The 19,314-nt window shown below is 62.3% G+C and overlaps 1 protein-coding gene across 6 annotated transcripts in view; it reads left to right on the top strand.

The window, feature by feature from the left end:
- The window catches only part of KCNT1 (potassium sodium-activated channel subfamily T member 1), a 91,272-nt gene that overhangs the window by 27,688 nt on the left and 44,270 nt on the right, over positions 1-19,314 (top strand). The window contains exons 1-2 of one of the 6 annotated variants that reach the window (XM_055270410.2): positions 6,747-6,949; positions 12,787-12,828. The exons of 3 other annotated variants lie outside the window; for them this stretch is intronic. In XM_055270410.2, coding sequence (XP_055126385.1) covers positions 6,795-6,949; positions 12,787-12,828 — 197 coding nt within the window. In that variant the 5' untranslated portion in view covers positions 6,747-6,794. Of the gene's footprint in view, positions 1-6,746; positions 6,950-7,171; positions 7,180-12,786; positions 12,829-19,314 lie in introns of those variants that run through there. 2 more of the 6 variants (XM_055270412.2, XM_055270418.2) reach the window with 2 other exon arrangements.

Below are 19,314 nucleotides of genomic sequence, written 5' to 3'. Positions count from 1 at the left end.
TGGTCACCTCAAGGTGGCCTGTGGCTTTACAAGCACCCAGTGCCCCCTCTGTGGCGCTTGGCCCCCTCTGAAGGCCCTTGCCCAAGCCCGTCCTTCCACTGGGGCCTGGGAGGTGCTGGCCGCCTTTTTCTCTTCCTCACTCCATCAGCGTTACCCACATTCTCCTCTGCACTGTGCTGATCCTTCATCCATGGGAGCTATGGACCCCCAAATACAATTCCTGCTGGAAACACCCTCGACCCTTTCTCTTTCATGGCAGATTTTCACAGTAAGGCAGTGTTGAATTGCAGCCTCTAGTGGTGACAACAAGGAGAGGGGTTCCCTGGACTCCCCCTTCAGAGCATCAGGTGTGGACCCATGGAGTTCTGTGGACCTGCCGTGTGTGGTGGGCCAAATAACGCTCCCCCGAAGATGTCCATGTCCTGATCCCAGAAACCTGTGACTATGTAACCATGCGTGGCGAGAGGGACCACACGTGGCGAGGGGGATTAGCAGATATGATTAAGTGGAGGGCCTTGAAGATGGGAAATTATCGTGGATGATCTGGGTGAGCCAAGATCATCACAGATTCCTAGGGGAGGGAGGCAGAGGCTCAGAGTCGCTGGAGAGGGAGATGAGCGGCCGAAGCAAGGACTGGAGCGATGGGAGGAGGGGCCCGGCTGGGGAGGGTGGTGGTCACTGGAAGCTGGAAGAGGCAAGGAAATGGATTCCTCCCTGGGACTCCAGAAGGAGCCAGCCTGCCAGCACTTCGGGCTTGGGATTTCTGACCTCCGGGATGGTGTGCTTAAAACATTTGTGTTGGCCGGGTACGGTGGCTCATACCTGAAATCTCAGCACTTTGGGAGGCCAAGGTAGGCAGATCCCTCAAGCTCAGGAGTTCCAGACCAGCCTGGGCAACATGGCAAAACCCCATCCCTACAAAAAATACAAAACTTAGCCGAGCATGGTGGTGCATGCCTGTAGTCCCAGCTACTTGCGAAGCTGAGGCAAGAGGATCACTTGAGCCCAGGAGGTCCAGGCTGCAGTGAGCTACGTTCATGCCACTGCACTCCAGCCTGGGCAACAAAGTGAGATCCTGTCTCAAGGTAAAAAAAAAAAAAAAAAAAAAAAAAAAATGTGATTTAGCAATTGAATTTGTGGTCATTTGTAACCACAGCAGCAGGAAGCCCACACACCATGTTTGAATAATTGTCCCCTCTGAGATCCCACTGCCTCCACTTTGGCCAGTGGGAGCCCTTCCCACTGGCTTCCGTACCCTTGGACATGACCCCATTCCTCTTTGCAACTTCCTTGTTCTCTAGCAAAACTAGATTTTCCACACTCTCGAAACTTCCCTGCCCTGGAGTCAGTCATTCTCTGGGGATGGGTCTTTCACTGCGGCTCGCATTAGAATCTGTCGCCTGGCGTGTCTTCATTTTGGATCACAGTGTCCCACATACCCACAATGTTACTAATTTTATCATTGTTTTTACTCCACCAAGGTTTAAATGCTTACCTGTTCTATAACCATATTTTGTGTAATTCTCTAACGCTCTGTAGCCCCCTCAATGGGTTTCCCGCTGCCCACCCACCCTTTCATACGGCTTCTTCATGCTGGAATTCTTTCCTTGGCATTTCTTTTGGCAGCTTCATTTCATGTTTGAGGTGGCTGTGGTGGTTTTTCTCCCAACAAGGGTGTCTGCATTTGTGCTGCGTTCTCTCACGTTCCTTTGCATTGGAGGACATTTTAGCTGGGTATAATAGTCCTAGACCTCATTTAATCCTGTTAGAACTTGATCAGCATGGGACCGTCATCCTCTGCAGAAAATCTGCAGCCAGCTCACTTCACCCTTTTCATGGTGACTCGCTGGTTCTGTCTTGTGCACCTGCAGAACCTTGTTTACCCTCAGCTGAAGAGGTGGAGTAGGATCCATATCTGGATGGAATGCATCCTGTGTCTTGTTTTCCTGGGACACCATGCACAGTTCTTTCTTTGCTTCATCATCACATATCTAAATACTTTTCAAATATGCATATATATATAGAGAGAGAGAGAGAAAGAGAGAGAGAGAGAGAGATGGAGTCTCGCTCTGTCACCCAGGCTGGAGTGCAGTGGCATGATATTTCAGCTCACTGCAACCTCTGCCTCCTGGAGTCAAGAGATTCTCCTGCCTCAGCCTCCCCAGTAGCTGGAATTACAGGCACCCACCACCATGCCCAGCTAATTTTTGTATTTTTAGTAGAGATGGGGTTTCACCACGTTGGTCAGGCTGGTGTTGAACTCCTGACCTCAGGTGATCTGCCCACCTCAGCCTCCCAAAGTGCTGGGATTACAGGCATGAACCACCGCACCCAGCTTCAAATATATATATATATATATTATTATTATTTTTTGAGACGGAGTCTCGCTCTGTCGCCCAGGCTGGAGTGCAGTGGCGCAGTCTCGGCTCACTGCAAGCTCCGCCTCCCAGGTTCACGCCATTCTCCTGCCTCAGCCTCTCCGAGTAGCTGGGACTACAGGCGCCCGCCACCACGCCCGGCTAATTTTTTGTATTTTTAGTAGAGACGGGGTTTCACTGTGGTCTCAATCTCCTGACCTCGTGATCTGCCCGCCTCGGCCTCCCAAAGTGCTGGGATTACAAGCGTGAGCCACCGCGCCCGGCCTCAAATATATTTTAAATACCAAAAACTGGTTGAGGCTTCTACTCAGGGGCACAAGCAATCCTCCAGTGAAAGTGTCGTCACCCTTACTCCGGTGCCTGGATCTTGTTGTGCCTTCACTATGATGGTCAGAGCCACATGTCTATAATGCGATTTCAGCCATGCATCTCCTGTTCCTCCTGGCCTGGGTTCATTGAGTCATAACTGTATGGCGTGTGGGCTCTCCACTTGCTTCTGGAGTTCTGTGGTCTCCCCCTCTGCCACTGGCTGCTGAGATGAACAGGCTCATCTCATCTTCCAGTGTGGCTTCCATTGCACCTTGTCCTTATCAAGTTGACCCAGTGCCCAAATTCCTCCTGGGGAACTTCCTTCTTCCCTGGGTTTTGTTTTATTGTTGGCCGGGTTCTTTGTCTGCTGAAGTTCATTCTCTCTCTCTCTCTCTTCTCTTTTTTCTCCTTTCCTTCTTCCCTCCCTCCTTCCTGGGGCTCCATGCCCTTCTCCCGCTGGGGGCAATCAAGAGGTCTCACCTCAGTCCAAGGGTCAGCCCTGGTGTCTCCCCAGCCAGCCAGTGACCAAAGTCAGGACACACCCCCTGGTTGCCTCCTGATGGGGACCAAGGGTGAGAATTCCAGCACTCCCAGTTTGGACTCAGAAGATGGGGGCAGTGTGGGGAGCAGCACCGCCTGTACCTCCTCTGTGACCCCCCTGGACACCCTCCAGGAGGTCTGTGATGCTGGCCTGCCCTCTCCTTGTCGGCTCTGAGTCATTCATCTCCAGTTCCTACTATGCTTGTTCGTTGTCCTGGGTTGGTGCAGCCCTCATACCTGCCCCCGCACCTGCCCCCACACCTACCTTCACACCTGCCCCCACAAATGCCCCCCATACCTGCCCCTGCACCTGCCTCCACAACTGCCCTCTCACCTGCCCCCCACACCTGCCCCTGTACCTCCCCCCACACCTGCCCCTGCACCTGCCCCCACACCTGCCCTCACACCTGCCCCACCTTCCCCCACACCTGCCCCCACAGCTGCCTTCACACCTGCCCCCACAACTGCCCCCCATACCTGCCCCTGCACCTGCCCCCACACCTGCCCCCACACCTGACCTCACATCTGTAAATGTCACACTGCCCAGCCCTGCAGTCCTCTCCCACTTGGCCAGTTTCAGGCTGCACCACTCCACAAAGGTGACCACAGCTGGTCTGGGGCTTCAGATCCCACTGCTGAGCCGGAGACCCAGATGGGTCTCAGACTGACAGTCTCAGACTGGCAGCCCCCCACAGCACCAGGTGTGGGTGCCGACCCACGAGACGTCACTTGGGAGGCACTTTGAGAATGTCCAGAATGGGTGTCATAATCCACCCCCCGCCTGCTGCTTTTGTCTCCCCCACCTTGGGATGTTGCCACCTGCCTGTTCCCTCCCCCCAAGCCTGGGTGCTGTCCCTCCCCCCAGTCCTTCAGGAAGTCTAGCCAGTGCCACCTTCAAAACACACCTTGGGTCCACCTGGTCCCCTGTCCTCTGTCCAACCCGCAGTCCCACTCAGCTCACGGTAGGCAAAGCAAGGCCCTGCCCTCTCCGCAGGGCTGTTTGGACGCACGTTTGAACCACAGCGTCTTCGTGCTCCCTAAAAGGGCAGTTGTTATTTTTTCCTGAGTTTCCAGGATGTCTGCCTCTGTGTAGCCATGGGGTTGAGCCTCTCCAGGTTCCATGGGAGCGGAAAGTGCTGGGGACACCTCAAGGCTCATGTGGCTCTGTGGACCCCAAGCCTGGGGCCGCAGCCCACCCTCCCCTCCTCACCTGGCTCTAGCCATGTGCCCTGCACCCGTCCTGGTGCCCTGAGGCCAGGAAAGGGGGCTTCTGGGACCACTGCTCGATGCCGAAGGGATTGTCTTTCCCACGTGGGAATCAACTCACTGGACATTCTGTGACGAACATAGAAAGTCATTTCAAAATAAATCAAACTTCAGACGTGGTGCAGCAGCAAGTTGGGAAGGTCCTCCTCCCCTCCCCCCACCCCAGGCTGCACCTGCTGCAGCCGGCTGTGGGCACTCCATGGACAACACTGCACAGATGTTCTCTTATCACCTAACTCTGATCCTGTGCTTCAAAGGCCACGAGTAAGTGAAGACCCACTGCACTCTCGAAAAGCAGGAACAGAAAAAGTCACAGCACTGCATCATGGAGTAGCCGCCCCGGGTGGGAGCGTGCGTTTGCCTCCTGCGTAAGGCTTCCTCCGGCACTGCGGTGGGCTGTGGGTTGGTGCCCAGGGAGTGAGTGAGCTGTTTCTCTGTGGAACCACAGCATCCGCAGCCCAGACACCCTCCCTCCTGGCTTCCTCCCTGCTCCAGGGTGACCATGTGTGGGCAGCCCTGATGTCCATCCGGCCCTTTGTGCAGTCATGGTGCGGTGAAGGGTCCTGCAGGTGGCGCCCAGGGGTGGTGCGGAGCTCCGCCTGGTCTATTTACACCCAGCACGGCATGGGGCTCACTCAGCAGCGCGCCCAGGAGAAGCGCCCAGCCTCATTCTTTGCAGCCGTTCTGGGGCACTCCACAGGAGGGTTGAAGGGGGCTTCCATCTGCTGGTGCTCCCCAACACCAGGGGCTGGCAGACGGTCCTCGTGCTTTGCAGGGACAAACAGCGCTCTCCCCTGGGGTAGACCCGAGCCACAACAGGCAGCCAGGGCGACGTGCATAGGATTGTGTGCTCAGACCACACACAGTGGCTTTTCGGGGGATTTTCCTTACTCAGCCACATCGGGGAGGGCGCTAGGGCAGGTATCGGGAGCGCCAGTGAGTTGTTCATTTTCTGAGCACGATGGCGGCTCAGCGTTTGGACCCCCAGAGGGAGCAGGGCCCTATGCCTCGGTCTCCCTCGAGTGGTCCAGCCCTCCCTCAGCATGGGTGCTGAAGAAATGGAAGCCTGAGCTGCCTGTCAGGGACCTGTGGCTGGAGTTTTACCCCCACCCCATCCGCGTTGGCCACCCAGTCCCCTGTGGCACGGGTGCATCAGGGCCTAGTGAGGTCAGAAACCGTCCAGCCAAGGGTGGGGGGATTCAGGGTGGGGGAACAGGCAGCCGGCTCCGGGAGGGCTTCTGGTGTGAGTTTGGGGCGGGCCGCCCCACTCCCTAGAGTTGGTGCTGTCAGGGGGTCCTAGGCCCACCTGCCTCCCACAGGCCTCTGTACTCGCTGGGCCGTGGCTGTTGGTTGGGGCGCGGCTGGGGGAAGAAATGGAGACAGACCCCTGGCTTGCAAGGACTCCAGGTCTGGGGTCAGAGTGTGGACAAGTCCGGAGGGCTCTTTCACCTGGCACTGCTGAGGACAGGGGCACATCTGACAGCCTCCTGCCTCTACCGAGCTGGCTTCGGGGCAGCCGGGCCTCCCGGCGCCAACACCTCCCAGCTGTTACCTGCCTGTCACCTGGGCGAGTCACCTGGAGCCGCGTTTGTGACATGGAAGGGAACGGTTACAAAAGCCACATCATGTGAGATGTGCGGGTCCAGCCGGGCATCTGGGGCAGACCAGCGCTGCACACACACAGGTGGGATCTGTGCCCAGTGCCCAGCTTGGCATACAGGCACCATCCCGGAGTGCCCCCATGGGCTGTACCCTGACAGCGTTGGAGGTAGGAACTGGGGGGTGAGGACCCTGGTGAGGACAGGCAAACTCAGCCATCACCCACCCCCGGCCAGGGTACTACACCCACCCCAGGGCTGGGGGCCAGGGGTGGGCACAGCTTGGGCAGGCCATCCTGAGCGCCAGGTCTGGTCGGCAGGCCGGCTGGAGGGCCCTGCCCTGCCAAGCGGGAATCCGGCTCCTCTCCAGCATCTGCTGCCCGGGGTAGACGCCCAGGACCACCAGCCCTAGCGGCTCCTCCCCTCCCCCCGTGCGCGACTGTCATTGTTACCATTGCTTGGCTTCTGCCAAAGCAGCCGCAGGACCGCCGGGTGCTTGAACCTTCTCCATGAGGCGTCCTGGCGGTGGTTTGAGCCGGGCGGTCCTCCCCGCCCTCCCCAGCCCCCCAGCCCCGGCTCCAGGCCGTTCCACTGCGCGGCGGCGCGGGGAGGGCGCGGCGCGGCGCGAGCTGAGATGGTTCCGCCCGGCGCCGCCCCCGCCGCCCGCCGCCCGCCGCCCGCCGCGCCGAGCGCTCCCCGCAGGATGGCGCGGGCCAAGCTGCCGCGCTCGCCGTCCGAGGGCAAGGCGGGCCCGGGGGGAGCCCCAGCCGGCGCCGCGGCCCCCGAGGAGCCGCACGGGCTCAGCCCGCTGCTGCCGGCCCGCGGCGGGGGCTCCGTGGGCAGCGACGTGGGCCAGAGGTAGGGGCGCGCGGGCCTGGGACTCCGCTTGGCAAATCGCGCTTGCATCCTGCTCGGGCTGCGCTGGCTGGGCTGCACCTGCGTTGCCTGCAGCCCGGGGAAGCGGGGAGGCCAGGGTCTCCCCTCCTAAGCCCACCACAGCGCCCTGCTTCCTGCTGTGTCTCCAGCCTTTGAGAGCCTGCGGGACCCCCACTCCCCCCACTTAGAGGCTGAGCACGGCGGGGCTGCAGGTGAGACTGCAGGGGAGGGAGGAAGTGGACCCGGCTCTGTGCCAGGCACTGGGGGCCCCTGCCCGAGCCCTGTCCCACAGGAGCCCCGATCTTGCTGGTGCCAGCGCCACTTTCGGGGAGACAGGGCCGGCATCCGTGTCCCCACCCCAGAGGTGAGTGAGGCTGAAACCTGCATAGCAGGTCGGGGCTGGGACACAGGGCTCAGGCTGCCTGGGGAGCCCCGCTGTGGGGTATGCTTGGGCTGGCGTCTGGTGCCTGTGGCAGGTGGGGTGCAGGTGGACGTCCTCTGGGGATGGTTGGGCAGGTGGAGCAGCGCCTACCCCTCCCCGGCTCTTCCGCAAGCTCAGGGTGGGACGCAGCACCCCCATTTCACGGATGAGGACACCGAGGCCTCGTCTGCAGCAGCAAATTCCTAGCCAGCACCTTTCCCGTGCCAGGAGCCATTCTAGATGCTGCGGGGGAAATGAGGATGAATCAGACCTGGCCTGGTGTGGGCACATGTCGTGGGCACGGAACCTGTTCCTGGGAGAGAGAAGTGCAGGCCAGGCCAGGACAGGACAGAAGAGCCGAGGCCTCCTGGGGTGCTGGTCCTTCTGGGACGAGCATGGGGAGATGGGCAGGGGCCTTCCAGGTAGCGGGAGCAGTGAGGGCTGAAGTTTCATCAGGGCTGGGGGGCAGGGCTGGCAGAGCTGGGCCTGGCAGATGGCAGGGCCAAGGGTGCCCAGGAGCCTCTCCCTTGCCCCTCCCACCTGGCCGTGGGCTGTTGGGCCCCTCCCCGCGCCCCCATTTCTAGCTCTTCACAGCAGCCCTGGGGGGCACTGCCCAGCTTAGTCCCATTTGCAGAAGAGGCTGTTGAGGCTGAGGTCAAGCGCCTGGCTGCAGCCTCCTGCAGCTAATGGGCAGCCTCTACCCGGGAGGCGAGCACTGGCCAAGGCCCTGGGGACCACAGTCCCCTCCCCCTCCTCTTCCTGGATGCTGGGGTTGGGGGAAGGGGCAGGGCAGGGATCCTGGAAGCCCTGCTACAGCCAGCCCTCAAGGGGCAGGCTCCTTGCCCCATCCCTGTTCCTGCAGGGCCCACAGGGATAGCAGGTTCTGCCCAGGCTGCGTCTGAGCCCGCAGTGCAGTGCAGCATGGGAGCCGTAGCCTAGGCCCACCTCCTCCAGGAAGCCCTCCCGCATGTTCATCCCAGCCCTGTGGGCTATGCACTGTGCTGACGGTTCCACATGGGTGGTCTCACTCATCCCCCGGCAGCCCCTGAGGTGCAGAATCCTTATAGCCCCCTTTTGCAGAGCAGAGGTAATGGAGCTGCTGCCCAGCTGGACTCAGCAGCCCCTGGGCCTGGAGCGTTCACACCACGGGGCTTGCGCTGAGATGAGTAGGGCAGGCTCCCGAGCAGAGGAGGACTTGGTGGGTTTGTTCTTCTGGAGTGTGGATCTCACGGAAAACGCAGGCAAGGCCAGAGCCGAGAGGCAGGTGTGGTCTGCCCCAGGGAGCTGGGGGTTGCAGTGCCCGCAGCTGCCTTCATGGGCCAGCCAGGGTCCGGGCTCCCTCAGCCCTCTCGGCCTCTGCCTGTCTCATTGTTGAGAAGACAGTGAAGCAGAGGAGAGGTCTCCACTGCCCACCAGGGACTGAGCCACAGGAGGCATTGTTGGGGGAGGGTGCTTGCTCCTGGTGCCCCTGCCCAGAGATCCCCTAACACCCCTGCGCCCACTCATGGGTGCTGCGGGCCGGCGTCTGTCCCTCCTCCCACACAGTCGAGCTCCCCCAGCCCTGAGCTCTGAGGTCTCCTCCTTCCTTCTCACTCCCCTGTGTGAGGCTGGGGAGGGACTGGGAGCTGATTAGACAGCGTGGCCTCAGTGTTGGGTCAGGAGACCATCACTGCAGAGCTTTTGAGTAAAAGGGCCCAGTGGAGGGACAGGGCCTCTCAGTGAGACCCCGCTGGGTCAGAAGGCCCTGGGCCCCTCTGTGTCCCCACCAACCCTGGACCTAGGCGACCTTGCCCCTCCCAGCTGGGGCCTCCCAGCCTCATGCCTGACTTAAGGCACCAATGGAGCCCCCTCCCCACATCCTCTCCGGGGCCACTCCCCCAGCCCCATCCTCCTCTGCTGGCCCAAAAGCCTGAGGCCCCCACACAGCCTGAGGTCTAGTGTGGTCCAGTTCTCCTGCCACTGTGCCCAGCACCCCAGTGTCTGCAGCAGCCGCAGGCCTGTCAGTCCAGCTGTGGCACGCAGAGCCCCGGCCCCGCCCCAAGCCCCTGGCCCTGATGTTCCTTGGCTCAGGAGATGGTCCCCTGAGCCCCCCGACCCTGGACACCCTTGCCGGGACCTCCCTCCTCTGCAGATCCAGACCTTCATGGTTACCCCTCTCCTCTCCAAGAACCTGGCTGCTCCTCCACGCCCCCCTCACCCCGGGCACACGCGCGGCACCCTGCCCTCTTCATGGTGTTCACACTGGCTCGGCACACCCCTTCCCCTGGGCCTGAAGCCCCCCTTAGAGCTCGCCCCAGATGGCCTCTCTCCCAGGAGGGCCCCTCCTGAGTATGGCCCCGTCACCCCTGAGGTGCCCCCGCCCTCCTCTGGCTTTGCCCCCATCCGGGCTGTGCACCTTCTTTCCACACAGTGCTCTGCGCTCTTTCTCCCCAACCCTAGAATGCACCTGTTTGGGCGGCTGGTTTATCCTTGACCCGGGGGCGTGCACAGGGAGTGGCCAGCCGCAGGGGTGGGGCTGTGTTCCCAGGCCCTCGGGGGACGCCAGGCCCTGTCTTTCAGGGGTGAGTTTGCTGGGCGCGTACCTCATTCAGTTTCTCACAGTCCTGGAGGCTGGAGGTCTGAGCTCAAGGTATGGGCAGGGCTGGTTCCTCCTGAGGCCCCTCCCCTTGGCTTGTAGACACCGTCTTCTCCCTGTGTCCTCTCCTGGCCGTCCCTCCATGTGTGTCTGTGTCCTCATCTCCTCTTCTTATAAGGACACCGGTTTTGTGGGATTAGGGCCCACCCTCATGGCCTCACTTTACCTTAATGACCTCTTTAAAGGCCTCTTCTCCAAACACAGCCACATGCTGAGATACTGGGGGTCAGGACTTCAGCATGTTAGCTTGGGGGGACAAAACTCCGCCAGAGATGAGGGGGTGCGCTTGTCGTGTGTGGGACCCTGCCGGGACCTGGCAGCTCTCAGGATGGCTGTGCTGTGGGCACTCCCCAGGTTTAGAAAACAGAGGCCCCCAAACTCCCCCGAGCAGGGAACCCCCTCTTCCCTGAAGCATCTTATGGGACTTGGGGTTGTGGGGTGCAGAGGGACACCCCACTCTTCCCCCATCAGCCCAGAGGGGCTCCTAGAGAGCCCAGAGGGTCCCTCCCTCTCGAGGCTGGCAGCTGAGACTGCTCCTTATGGGCACAAGTCAAGGGGGGATGGCCCCTCCTCACCTGGGCTCCTTCCCCACCCCGACCCCAGGCTCTGCAGGACACAGCAGGGAAGGCAGGGCTAAGCCCAGACCCTTCCACTGACCACTGCTGCCCTAAGCAGGGCTGAGACCCTCTCCCAGGAGGGAGGTGACGGCTTCGGGTGCAGGTTCTGTTCGTGTGTTGACAGCGAGCCCGGCCATGGGAGGTGGGTGGGCCCAGGGATGGGGCCCTCACCAGCTAAGTTAGGGCTGGCAGAGGCGCTGAGTGACACCCAGGCCACCAACCGCTGGGACAGGCGAGCATCAGGGTCCCACTGGACCACCGTGGGTTTGGATGCTGCGGATAGAGGCCCAGCTTCCTCAGCTCCCCTCCCCTCCCACCCCTCACCCCGCAGTTCACCTGGCAGGGTTTTTGCAGCCGACAGACCCCGTGTGCACAGGGCTCCAGTCCTCAGCCAGGTTCTGCACAGGCCAGCAAAGCCCCAGGTCCCTTTGCCCACAGGCCACTGTCCTCCCCCTTGGGAGCCCCTGGGTGGATCCTCTACCCACGTGCTTGGTGGCCCCTCCCAAAATCAGCGGGGACGGCTGTCCCGGGCCTCAGGCTGTGGGACGTCTGACAGGTGGTGGCTTCCTCAACACAGACAACAGGGCCTTGGGCAGAATAGATGGGAGGCCGCACGTGCAGCTCAGTGGACACTTAGCTAGGGCTGTATCGGGAGATGCAGAGGGATGCGGCCAGGGAGCACTTGGGAGAGAGGACACAGTGGGCCCCAGCAGGGAGGAGCCCAGCCAGGGCCTGGCCACGCCGGACCTGACCCCACAGGCCAGGCAGACCCGCTGCCATGGGCCTAGGCACTGCCAGGCTCCTGCCAGCCTCTGACACAGCTGTTGCCCTGGCTCAGAGCTTTGGGCAGCACCGGGATCCAGCGAGAGGGAACCTGAGCCGGACAAACAACGCAGAATCTGCCAGAAGCTCCCAGCAAACCCAAAGAGCAGCCCCATTAAGCCTGGGGTTCTGCCTGCTCCGTGTGGAGCTGCTGGCCCGGCCACCATGCCCAGCCGGGACCTCCGCCCTCCCAGGGGTGTGTCCAGCTTCTGCCTCCCCCAGGGACCAGAAGCTGCTAGGGCTAGGGGCACCAGGAGGGAGCCTGCCCACCCGCAGGGCCTGGCATAGGCCGGTGAGCATGTGCCTGTGACCCCAGGCTGGCTTCCTCCTTCCTTCCTGTGTGGCCTCAGAAGACAGTGGTCCTCTCTGAACCTTTGTTTTCCTTTCTGAAAAAATGGTTGTTTTGAGGATTAAAAGAGAGAGGTCCCTCCGAAGTCCTTTGAGGAGGAGCTGGTCCAGGACAGGCACATAGTCAGTGAAGGCAAAGACCCTCGGCACTCCCACCCTGCCCAGCCCCGCACCAGGCCAGTCCTCCGGAGCCCTTAGCTCCCACCAGCGTCTTCCTCAGAGTTCCGCATCCCGTGCAGGTTGCAACCACCTTGGTGTCAGCCGCCTGCTGGCCAGTCTGGGACAACTGGGGCCAGGTTGCCTGGGGCCAGGCTGAAGGGGTAGCAGGTGTGTGGCTGCTGGCCTGGTGGAGGGCGGTGTGTCCAGGTCCCCTGAGAGGCATCAGCTCTGAGCCCTGGCTTGTCCTATCGCAGGAAGCCTTGGGGCAGGGCTGGCGGGTGCCTCACCTGCTGGCCTGTGTGTAGGGCAGGGGAGTGGAGACAAGGGACAGCCTCGCAGACCTCGGCTTGAAGTGGAGCTCACAGTGCTAGCTCCTGGATGCTGGGGACCACACATGAGGCCTGGGCTGGCTTTATGCTGAGCAGGGCCAGGGCGAGTGCCCAAAGCATCGTCACCTGCTTGCATGGCTGAAAGGTGTCACCCCCCATCTGGCCCAGGCACAGGAGGGTACATGCGCGGGGACCCCCAAGCGGGCTGTGCTGTTTCTCGGGCCCTGAGGGGGCCAGGCTTGGCTCAGTGCCCCACATGGCTCTGCACGTGGGCTGCCTCCCACAGGCACCTCTCCCGTGCCGGGGGGCGCCAAAGGTCCGGGCCCCCCAGAGCCTCCCTGCGTGTCTGTGCCCCGCCTGGTCCCAGAGCCCAGGCTCTCCATCTGTCTGTCTACCGCCTTCTCCATCCGTCCGTCTATCTGTCTGCTGCCTTCTCCATCCGTCCATCTGTCTGCCGCCTTCTGGTTGATGCCCCTCTGTGTCCCCAGGCTTCCTGTAGAAGATTTCAGCCTGGACTCCTCCCTGTCTCAGTAAGTGCTTTGCAAGGGAGGGACTGTCTTGGTGGCAGACAAGGGCTCTTAGAGGCATGAGAGCCCTTGTCTCTGGGGGGTCCCCTCAACCCAGCATCCCCTGCAGCTGGGCCAGGGCCGCCAGCACCTCCCAGCACCCGCTGGTGCCTCTGGGTCCCAGATACTGGGGCTGGAGACAGGACAGTGAGTGTCCCCCCTTGGAGAGGAGCCTGAACTTGGGACACCGGCTTCCCAGAGGTGGGTGCTCCACAGCCCCTGCAGTGGTGGCCACGGCCTCAGGAGAGGCAGATGGCAGAGCAGGGGCCCTTGTCATGGTGCCTCCCAGGGACAGGCTGGCAGGCCGCTGCTGGGGCCTGAGTGAGCTCTGGCTCAGCCCACCTTGGCTGCCTGTGCCGGTCCAGCTCCCAGGAGCTGGGATGTGCGCTCGGAGGCTGTGCCACTCCCCGCTGAGCCGCCGGGGCTCTGCCGGTGGTGCTTCCTGACTTCGGCTAAGATGTAGGTCAAATGGAAGAGGCTTTGAGGCCAGGGCAGCTAGAGCCCCTCAGAGCAGCTGGGCCCTGCGCACTCCTGGGAAGCCCCCCGCCGCCATCCACCTTCAGCGCGGTCTCCAGGAGGGGCCCCAGGCTTACTATTCCATGCACAGCAGCACCAGCAGCAGAAACCACCGAGCACTCAGCACTCACGGCTGCTGAGCATCCAGGGGCTGCCCGGCACCCGTGGTGGGGCCTATTATTATCCCAAAAGAGTCCTGGAGGCTGGGAGGCCAGTGGCCACCCCCGGGCCTCCATCTTCCCAGCCCAGGGCCCCATGGTGCAGAGGGTGACGGGTGTGAGATAGAAGGCGTGCCCACCACCCAGGGCTCTCCTGGCCCCACCCCAGGCTCCCGAGGAGTCAGGTCTTAGACCTGTGGAGGAAATGGATGTGTCTGCGGCCGAGGCTATAGTCTGTGCCGCCGTGGCACTGTCTGGACACAGCGGATGTTCCTGGACCTTTGGAGGCCCAGCTGGACTCACCCTTCAGCCCTGGGCCAGCTTCACCTGGGCCCCTGGCCAAGCTATGAGGGGCCTCAGAGGCCCAAGGGTGTCAAAACAGGGACCCCAGGGGGACAGAGCCATGTGTGTGCCCTTTCTGGGCCCTTGGGCGTGTCAGATGCTCTGTCCAGGCTCAGAATAGCTGGCCCCAGGGTTGGCAGTGGGCCTGAAGCCTGCCCTTTCTTCCTGCCTGCCTGGTGCCGGGGGCAGAGGCCTGCGTGGAGCTCCCAGGCACCTGCCTAACAGCCAGCCGGCACCCAGCCACTGCCAGAGAGAGGCAGCTCGGACCTCGGCCCCATGTGAGTGCAGGGCTATGGTGGGCCCGAGGCATGTGCCTGGCAGCCTGGAGCTGGTGTGGGGCTTCCTGGCATGGCCATCTGTGTATGGCCACCTGCCAGAAATCCCTGGAAGGCCAGTCCCCCAGCCTGCAGCTGGCCTGCCGGTCAGCAGGGAGAACCGTTGCCACCCGGCCTCTGCCGACCCCATTTGTCACAGGGCAGCCGGCACTTGCCTCAAAGGGTCCCGTCTTGGTGAGGGGGTGAGCACTGTGACAGCCCCTTTGCAGCACAAGGGCCTCCTCAGGCAGAGCAGTGCCACGAGCCCCTGGGCACAGGCAGGCAGTGGGCATGGGTACACACGGGGCCCAGGCCTGGCTCAACACCAGCCTTGCAGGACTGGGGCAGAGCCGCCACCTGGGGACAGACTCCCTGCTGCCCCTACAGGGAGCCCCAAAGACCCAGGCCCGGCACTGCCTCTGACCTGCTGAGTGACTGGGGCAAGTGTAGGCCTCGAGGAGCCTCGGGGGGCTACAGCGGGCTGCAGCCGTGTAGGGATGGGGCTGGCCGGGAGCTGCCCTGTCCTCACGGTGCAGGGGACAAGTTGTTTGCCACGGGCCAGCGCTGCTGACGGCTCTCCCAGGGCCAGGGCCAGTGCCAGGGCCAGGGTTTGGCCTGTGGATTCCTCAGGGACCATGGCCTCACCCCAGGGGGTACACAAGGGACTGTCTGAGGCTCCCTGCTGCGTCTGGGACCCCCTGGCCAGGCCTGCCCGCATGTTCCCATGAGTCCCACCGGCCATGCGCCTTGCTCCTGGGCTGTAGGCTGTGGGCAGTGGTGGTCCCTGGTGTGCCCCGTCCTCCCCACCAGCCGAAATGCAGACTGGCAGAGGTCAGACGGGCCCGGTCCCCTGTGGTGAGTGTGTGGCTGCGTCCTGAGCCCGCCTCCCAGGGTGGGGGTCGGGACCTGTGGCCGGGGGTCCAGGAATGCAGCGCCCGCTGCCGGGTGTGGACTCTGTTTGGGAATGGCGATGTTCCCAGACGGATGCCGCCATGAGCGCTCACTTGCTATGAGTGAACTGATGAGTGGATGAGAATGGGCACAGGAAGTAGATTCTTCCGCCCCGTCCTTGCCCATTGTCCTGGGAGCCTGTGTTCGCAGGCAGGTTCTTCTCAGCCCTGGGGGCGGCTCCCCACGGGAGTTCTCAGTCATCTCCCACCTCTCAGGGTGCTCCACCAAGCCCACGCCCGGCTCCCGGGAGCAACTTGCCATGAGCCGGTCCCCTGCTTTCCCACGGGCCGGGCCCTGACAGGAAACGGAGCGTGTGGCCCCACCCGGGGTCCCGCCTCTGCCTGTGGTCCACACCTGTGGCTTCATAGCCTGGGAGCCACGGTGAGTCGAAGGCCTGTGCTGTCTCTTTTGGCTGACGTGGGTCCTGATGGTTTGAGCGGACGGGTGCTGGCCCCCAGATGAGCACCGGGGCAGCCTCTCACTGGAGCCACCGAGCAAGGGCGTCGTCCCAAGAGAAGCCTGGGACACAGAGGCCATTGTTTCTGTCTCACCACAGACAAAGCTCCTCCACCTGTCCGCTGTCCTCGGGACGCCCCAGGAGTTGGTCCGTGTCCTGGTTCCCATTCCCCAGGGAGGAGGCCCAGGCGCTGGCAGGTGGAGGGGAACAGCCGGGCGGAGGAGCGGCCGGGCAGAGGAGCAGCAGGGCCCGTGCGGCCTCACAGGGCTCACTGGGTCTCAGCCCTGGGCCTCTGGCTGCCAGGCCAGGGGCACTCTGTGACTCTGAGGAGCTAGCGGAGCCCTCCAGGCTACCAGTGTCCATGAACCTCTGGCGCAGCAAGGAGGCTTGGGCCACTCTGGCAGGAACCACTAGGCGGGTCTACCCCAGCCGGGTCGGCCTGGAGGTGACCCCAGCCAAGCCTCTGCAGCCACAGGCACCCTCCCCAGGTGCCGCTGCGTGATTCGTTAAGGCAGATCACACCAGTCACCTGAAATACAGTTCAGGGGAAAATGGATCGTTTTCATCTCCTTTTTGTGGTGGTGCTAGGAGAAGTGGGCGGCCACAGTTCATTAAAAATTAAAAGCAGAGGAGGCTTCATTAATTTCTCTGGCACTGCAGGCTCCAGTTTCTCAGGGAGCAGGCCTGCCAGGCCCCAGCGTTTCTCTGGCTCCACGTGGAGGGTGCCATCTGTGCGGGTGGGCACTCCCCGCTGAGCTCTGTGGGGGTTGCCCAGATTGGGGCCCGCAGCCCCTGGGTGAGGGGACCAGGGTCTGGCTGGGCTCTCTGCCTAAGGGGGGGCTCAGTGCTCTGTTTCTGGAGTGCCAGGAGGAGGTCAAGGAGCTTCAAAGAGAAGCTGTTGGGGGCATGACTAGTCCCAGACGAGCAGCCCTCGACCCCACGGTGCCTGGGGAGGAACTTGGCTCTCAGGAAGCCAGTGAGGTCCTGGCAGTGGGCAGGGTTGCATTTCTCTGTTTCCTGGCTGTGGAGGCCAAGGGGAGCCCAGGGGGACGCATTGGCTTCTTGGTCTTGCCAGGCAGCTGCAGAGGCCCAAGGCCCAGAGGTCCAGCTGCACCGGGTCCACGGGGAGGTAAAGGGAGGAGCAGGAGCTCCTTGGAGGCCCATGACCACTGGAGGGCTGGGGGTGTGGCCGGAGCTGGCTGGGGAGATGGAGCTGGCTGGGCGTTGCCTTGGAGCGGAGTGTGGGGCGATGGTCAGGGCGGAGCTGGGCACCCCCGCCTAGGAGGAGTGGCCAGGCATGAGCCCCAGGCCCAGAGGGAGGTCGGAGGGAAGAAACATCCTGAGGGCAGAGCTGCGGGACCTGCTGATGGCTGTGGTCTAGGGGAGGGGAGGGTACAGGAGCCTGAGGTTGGTGGGGGATGGTTGGCTTGGTGCCATCAGGAATGGAGAATTCTGCCTCAGGGAGGGGGGGCGGTGGATGCCAGAGGGTAGAGTGGGGCTGGATGGCTGCCAGCAGAGCCAGTTGGGAAGTCATCCCTGCGTGGCACTTAATTCCCGGGCTGGGTGGGGGAGAGGCACCTGTGGCCAGCCCTGGGGGTCCCCCAAGGAGAACGGAGTGGAGAGGAGAAAAACAGAGCTCGGGGAGGCCATGCTGAGAGGCCCAGGGAGGAGAGGAGATTCTGGGGCCTGGTCACCGTGAAGGGCGTGGTGAGGCTCCCTGCTGGAGAGGAGAGGGTGGGAGGCAGTAGGAGCAAGTGAGGTGAGCAGACCCCCCACATTGAGGCTTTTGCCATGGATGGCAGGACAGTGGTGGGGAGGCAGGGAGGGCGGGTTCCTAAGCTCCATGTTTTTAGGACCCCATGGTCCCTGGGTACCCCCAGCAGTGAGGGGAGGAGGGCCTTAGGAGACACTGGGCTCAGCCCTGCCTGCACCCCTGACATGGCTAGACCAGGCCCAGCACAGCCTGGACCTCCAGCATCCTGTCTGAGCCTCTCATTCAGAGAGAAAGACGGCGGACAGACCCCCCCAAAGAGACACTCATGCAGCGAGGGGCCTCCCCAGCCAGGGCTCCAGGCACACAGAGGAGAGGCGTGGGGCAGGAGGAGGGGCCGGGGGACACAGCAGAGCTGTCTGCGCTGAGGGATTCCAGGGCGTGATGGGGCACTCTGGGGGCAGACTGACCCCCCATTAGCACTGGGTTCAGACGCCACTGGTCTGTGGGAGGCTTGTCCCACTGCCTGGCCCCAGAAGCCCTGAGTATGCCAGGTGGGGTGACCAGCCTGCCCCAGGACTTGGCCTGAGCCTCCTCTTCAGCATGGGGCAAGGGCACCCAGAGCCACACGCCTCTTCCTGGACCCTGGACCCTTCTTTATTTCATGTATTTATTTATTATTCATTTTTGAGACAGGGCCTCGCTCTGTCACCTAGGCTAGGGTGCAGTGGCGTGTTGATGGCTCACTTCAGCCTCAAACTCCTAAGTTCAAACGATTCTCCTGCCTCAGCCTCCCGAGAAGCTGGGACTACAGGCACGTGCCACCATGCCTGGCTATTTTTTATTGAGACAGGGGGTCTTGCTATGTTGTCTAGGCTGGTCTCAAACTCCTGGCCTCAAGCGATCCTCCCACCTCTGCCTCCCAAGGTCCTGAGATTACGGGCATGAGCCACTGTGACCAGCCCCTGGCCCCTTCTTGAGCTCTGTAACCAGCAGAGGCCACTGTGGCCACTGGGGCAGATCACGGCAGGTGCTGGGACTCTACCAAGGCCCCTCCCGCCCGCCCCACAGCAGCCCCACCACGAAGGCTGCTGCACACACCTGGTCCACATCACTTATCCTGAGTGTTGTGAGCTTTGGGAAATATCGAATATTTTAATCACTTTTGGAGATGTTGGGGTCACCAGCCCCAGGCCAGGCAGTGACATCAAATTCTCAGATTCGATTGATGGGAGCCAGTGCCTGCTCAGAGGGGAGGTGAGGCTCACAGCCTACCCACTGGGTGTCACAGCCTCCTGCCCTGGTGGACAGTGACAAGAAAGGAGTTGAGGCAGGAACAGGGGTTGGGCTGGTGCTTACCTCCCCCCACCTCTGGACAGCTGCCCTGGGACCTCTGCTTGAACGCTGCCTCCTCCATGCAGCCCTCCAGGATCCTTCCAGGCAGCACAAGTCTTCCTCCGGGCTCCCCTGTCTGTCTGCCCTACTGTGCTGTGGCCCTCGCACCGCACTGGGCAGGGGGCCCATGCTGAGGAGCTCACCTGGACTGAGTGTTCTGCCCCCACACCATCCTTGAGGGAGGCGGGGCACCTCTCTTTGACCCCAGGGAGCCAGGCCAGGCACCAGAGGCAGCGCCCGAGGGCTAAGGCAGCCGACTGATAGGCGCAGACGTCACGGAGGGCACAGCGGCCATGGCTGGGAGCAGCCGAGGGTCCCATGGAGGACAGCCCAGCACCCCAGGGCACAGGTCGTTTAGGGGGACACGTGCTCCCCCTTTCCATAGGCGGCCATGCCTGCTGCAGGAACCCTGGCTCTGGGTCTTGCTGCTTTCTGTCCTGCAGGCTGGCAGCATTGGAGTTTTCCTCTCAGGGGATCATTAAACCCTGGCCTAGCCTGGCCTGCATCCCAGCACAGCCGGGCACAGGAGGCCCTGCGTCCAAGGCTGTGGGGGCAGCAGCCATCCACCCCCAGGCTCCATCCTACTCTTGGTGGCCAGCCTGGGTC

Source organism: Symphalangus syndactylus, chromosome 3 (genome assembly GCF_028878055.3).
Source record: "Symphalangus syndactylus isolate Jambi chromosome 3, NHGRI_mSymSyn1-v2.1_pri, whole genome shotgun sequence".
In the NCBI taxonomy this organism is placed as follows: Eukaryota; Metazoa; Chordata; class Mammalia; order Primates; family Hylobatidae; genus Symphalangus; species Symphalangus syndactylus.
This window is presented reverse-complemented; position numbering and strand designations above follow the sequence as displayed.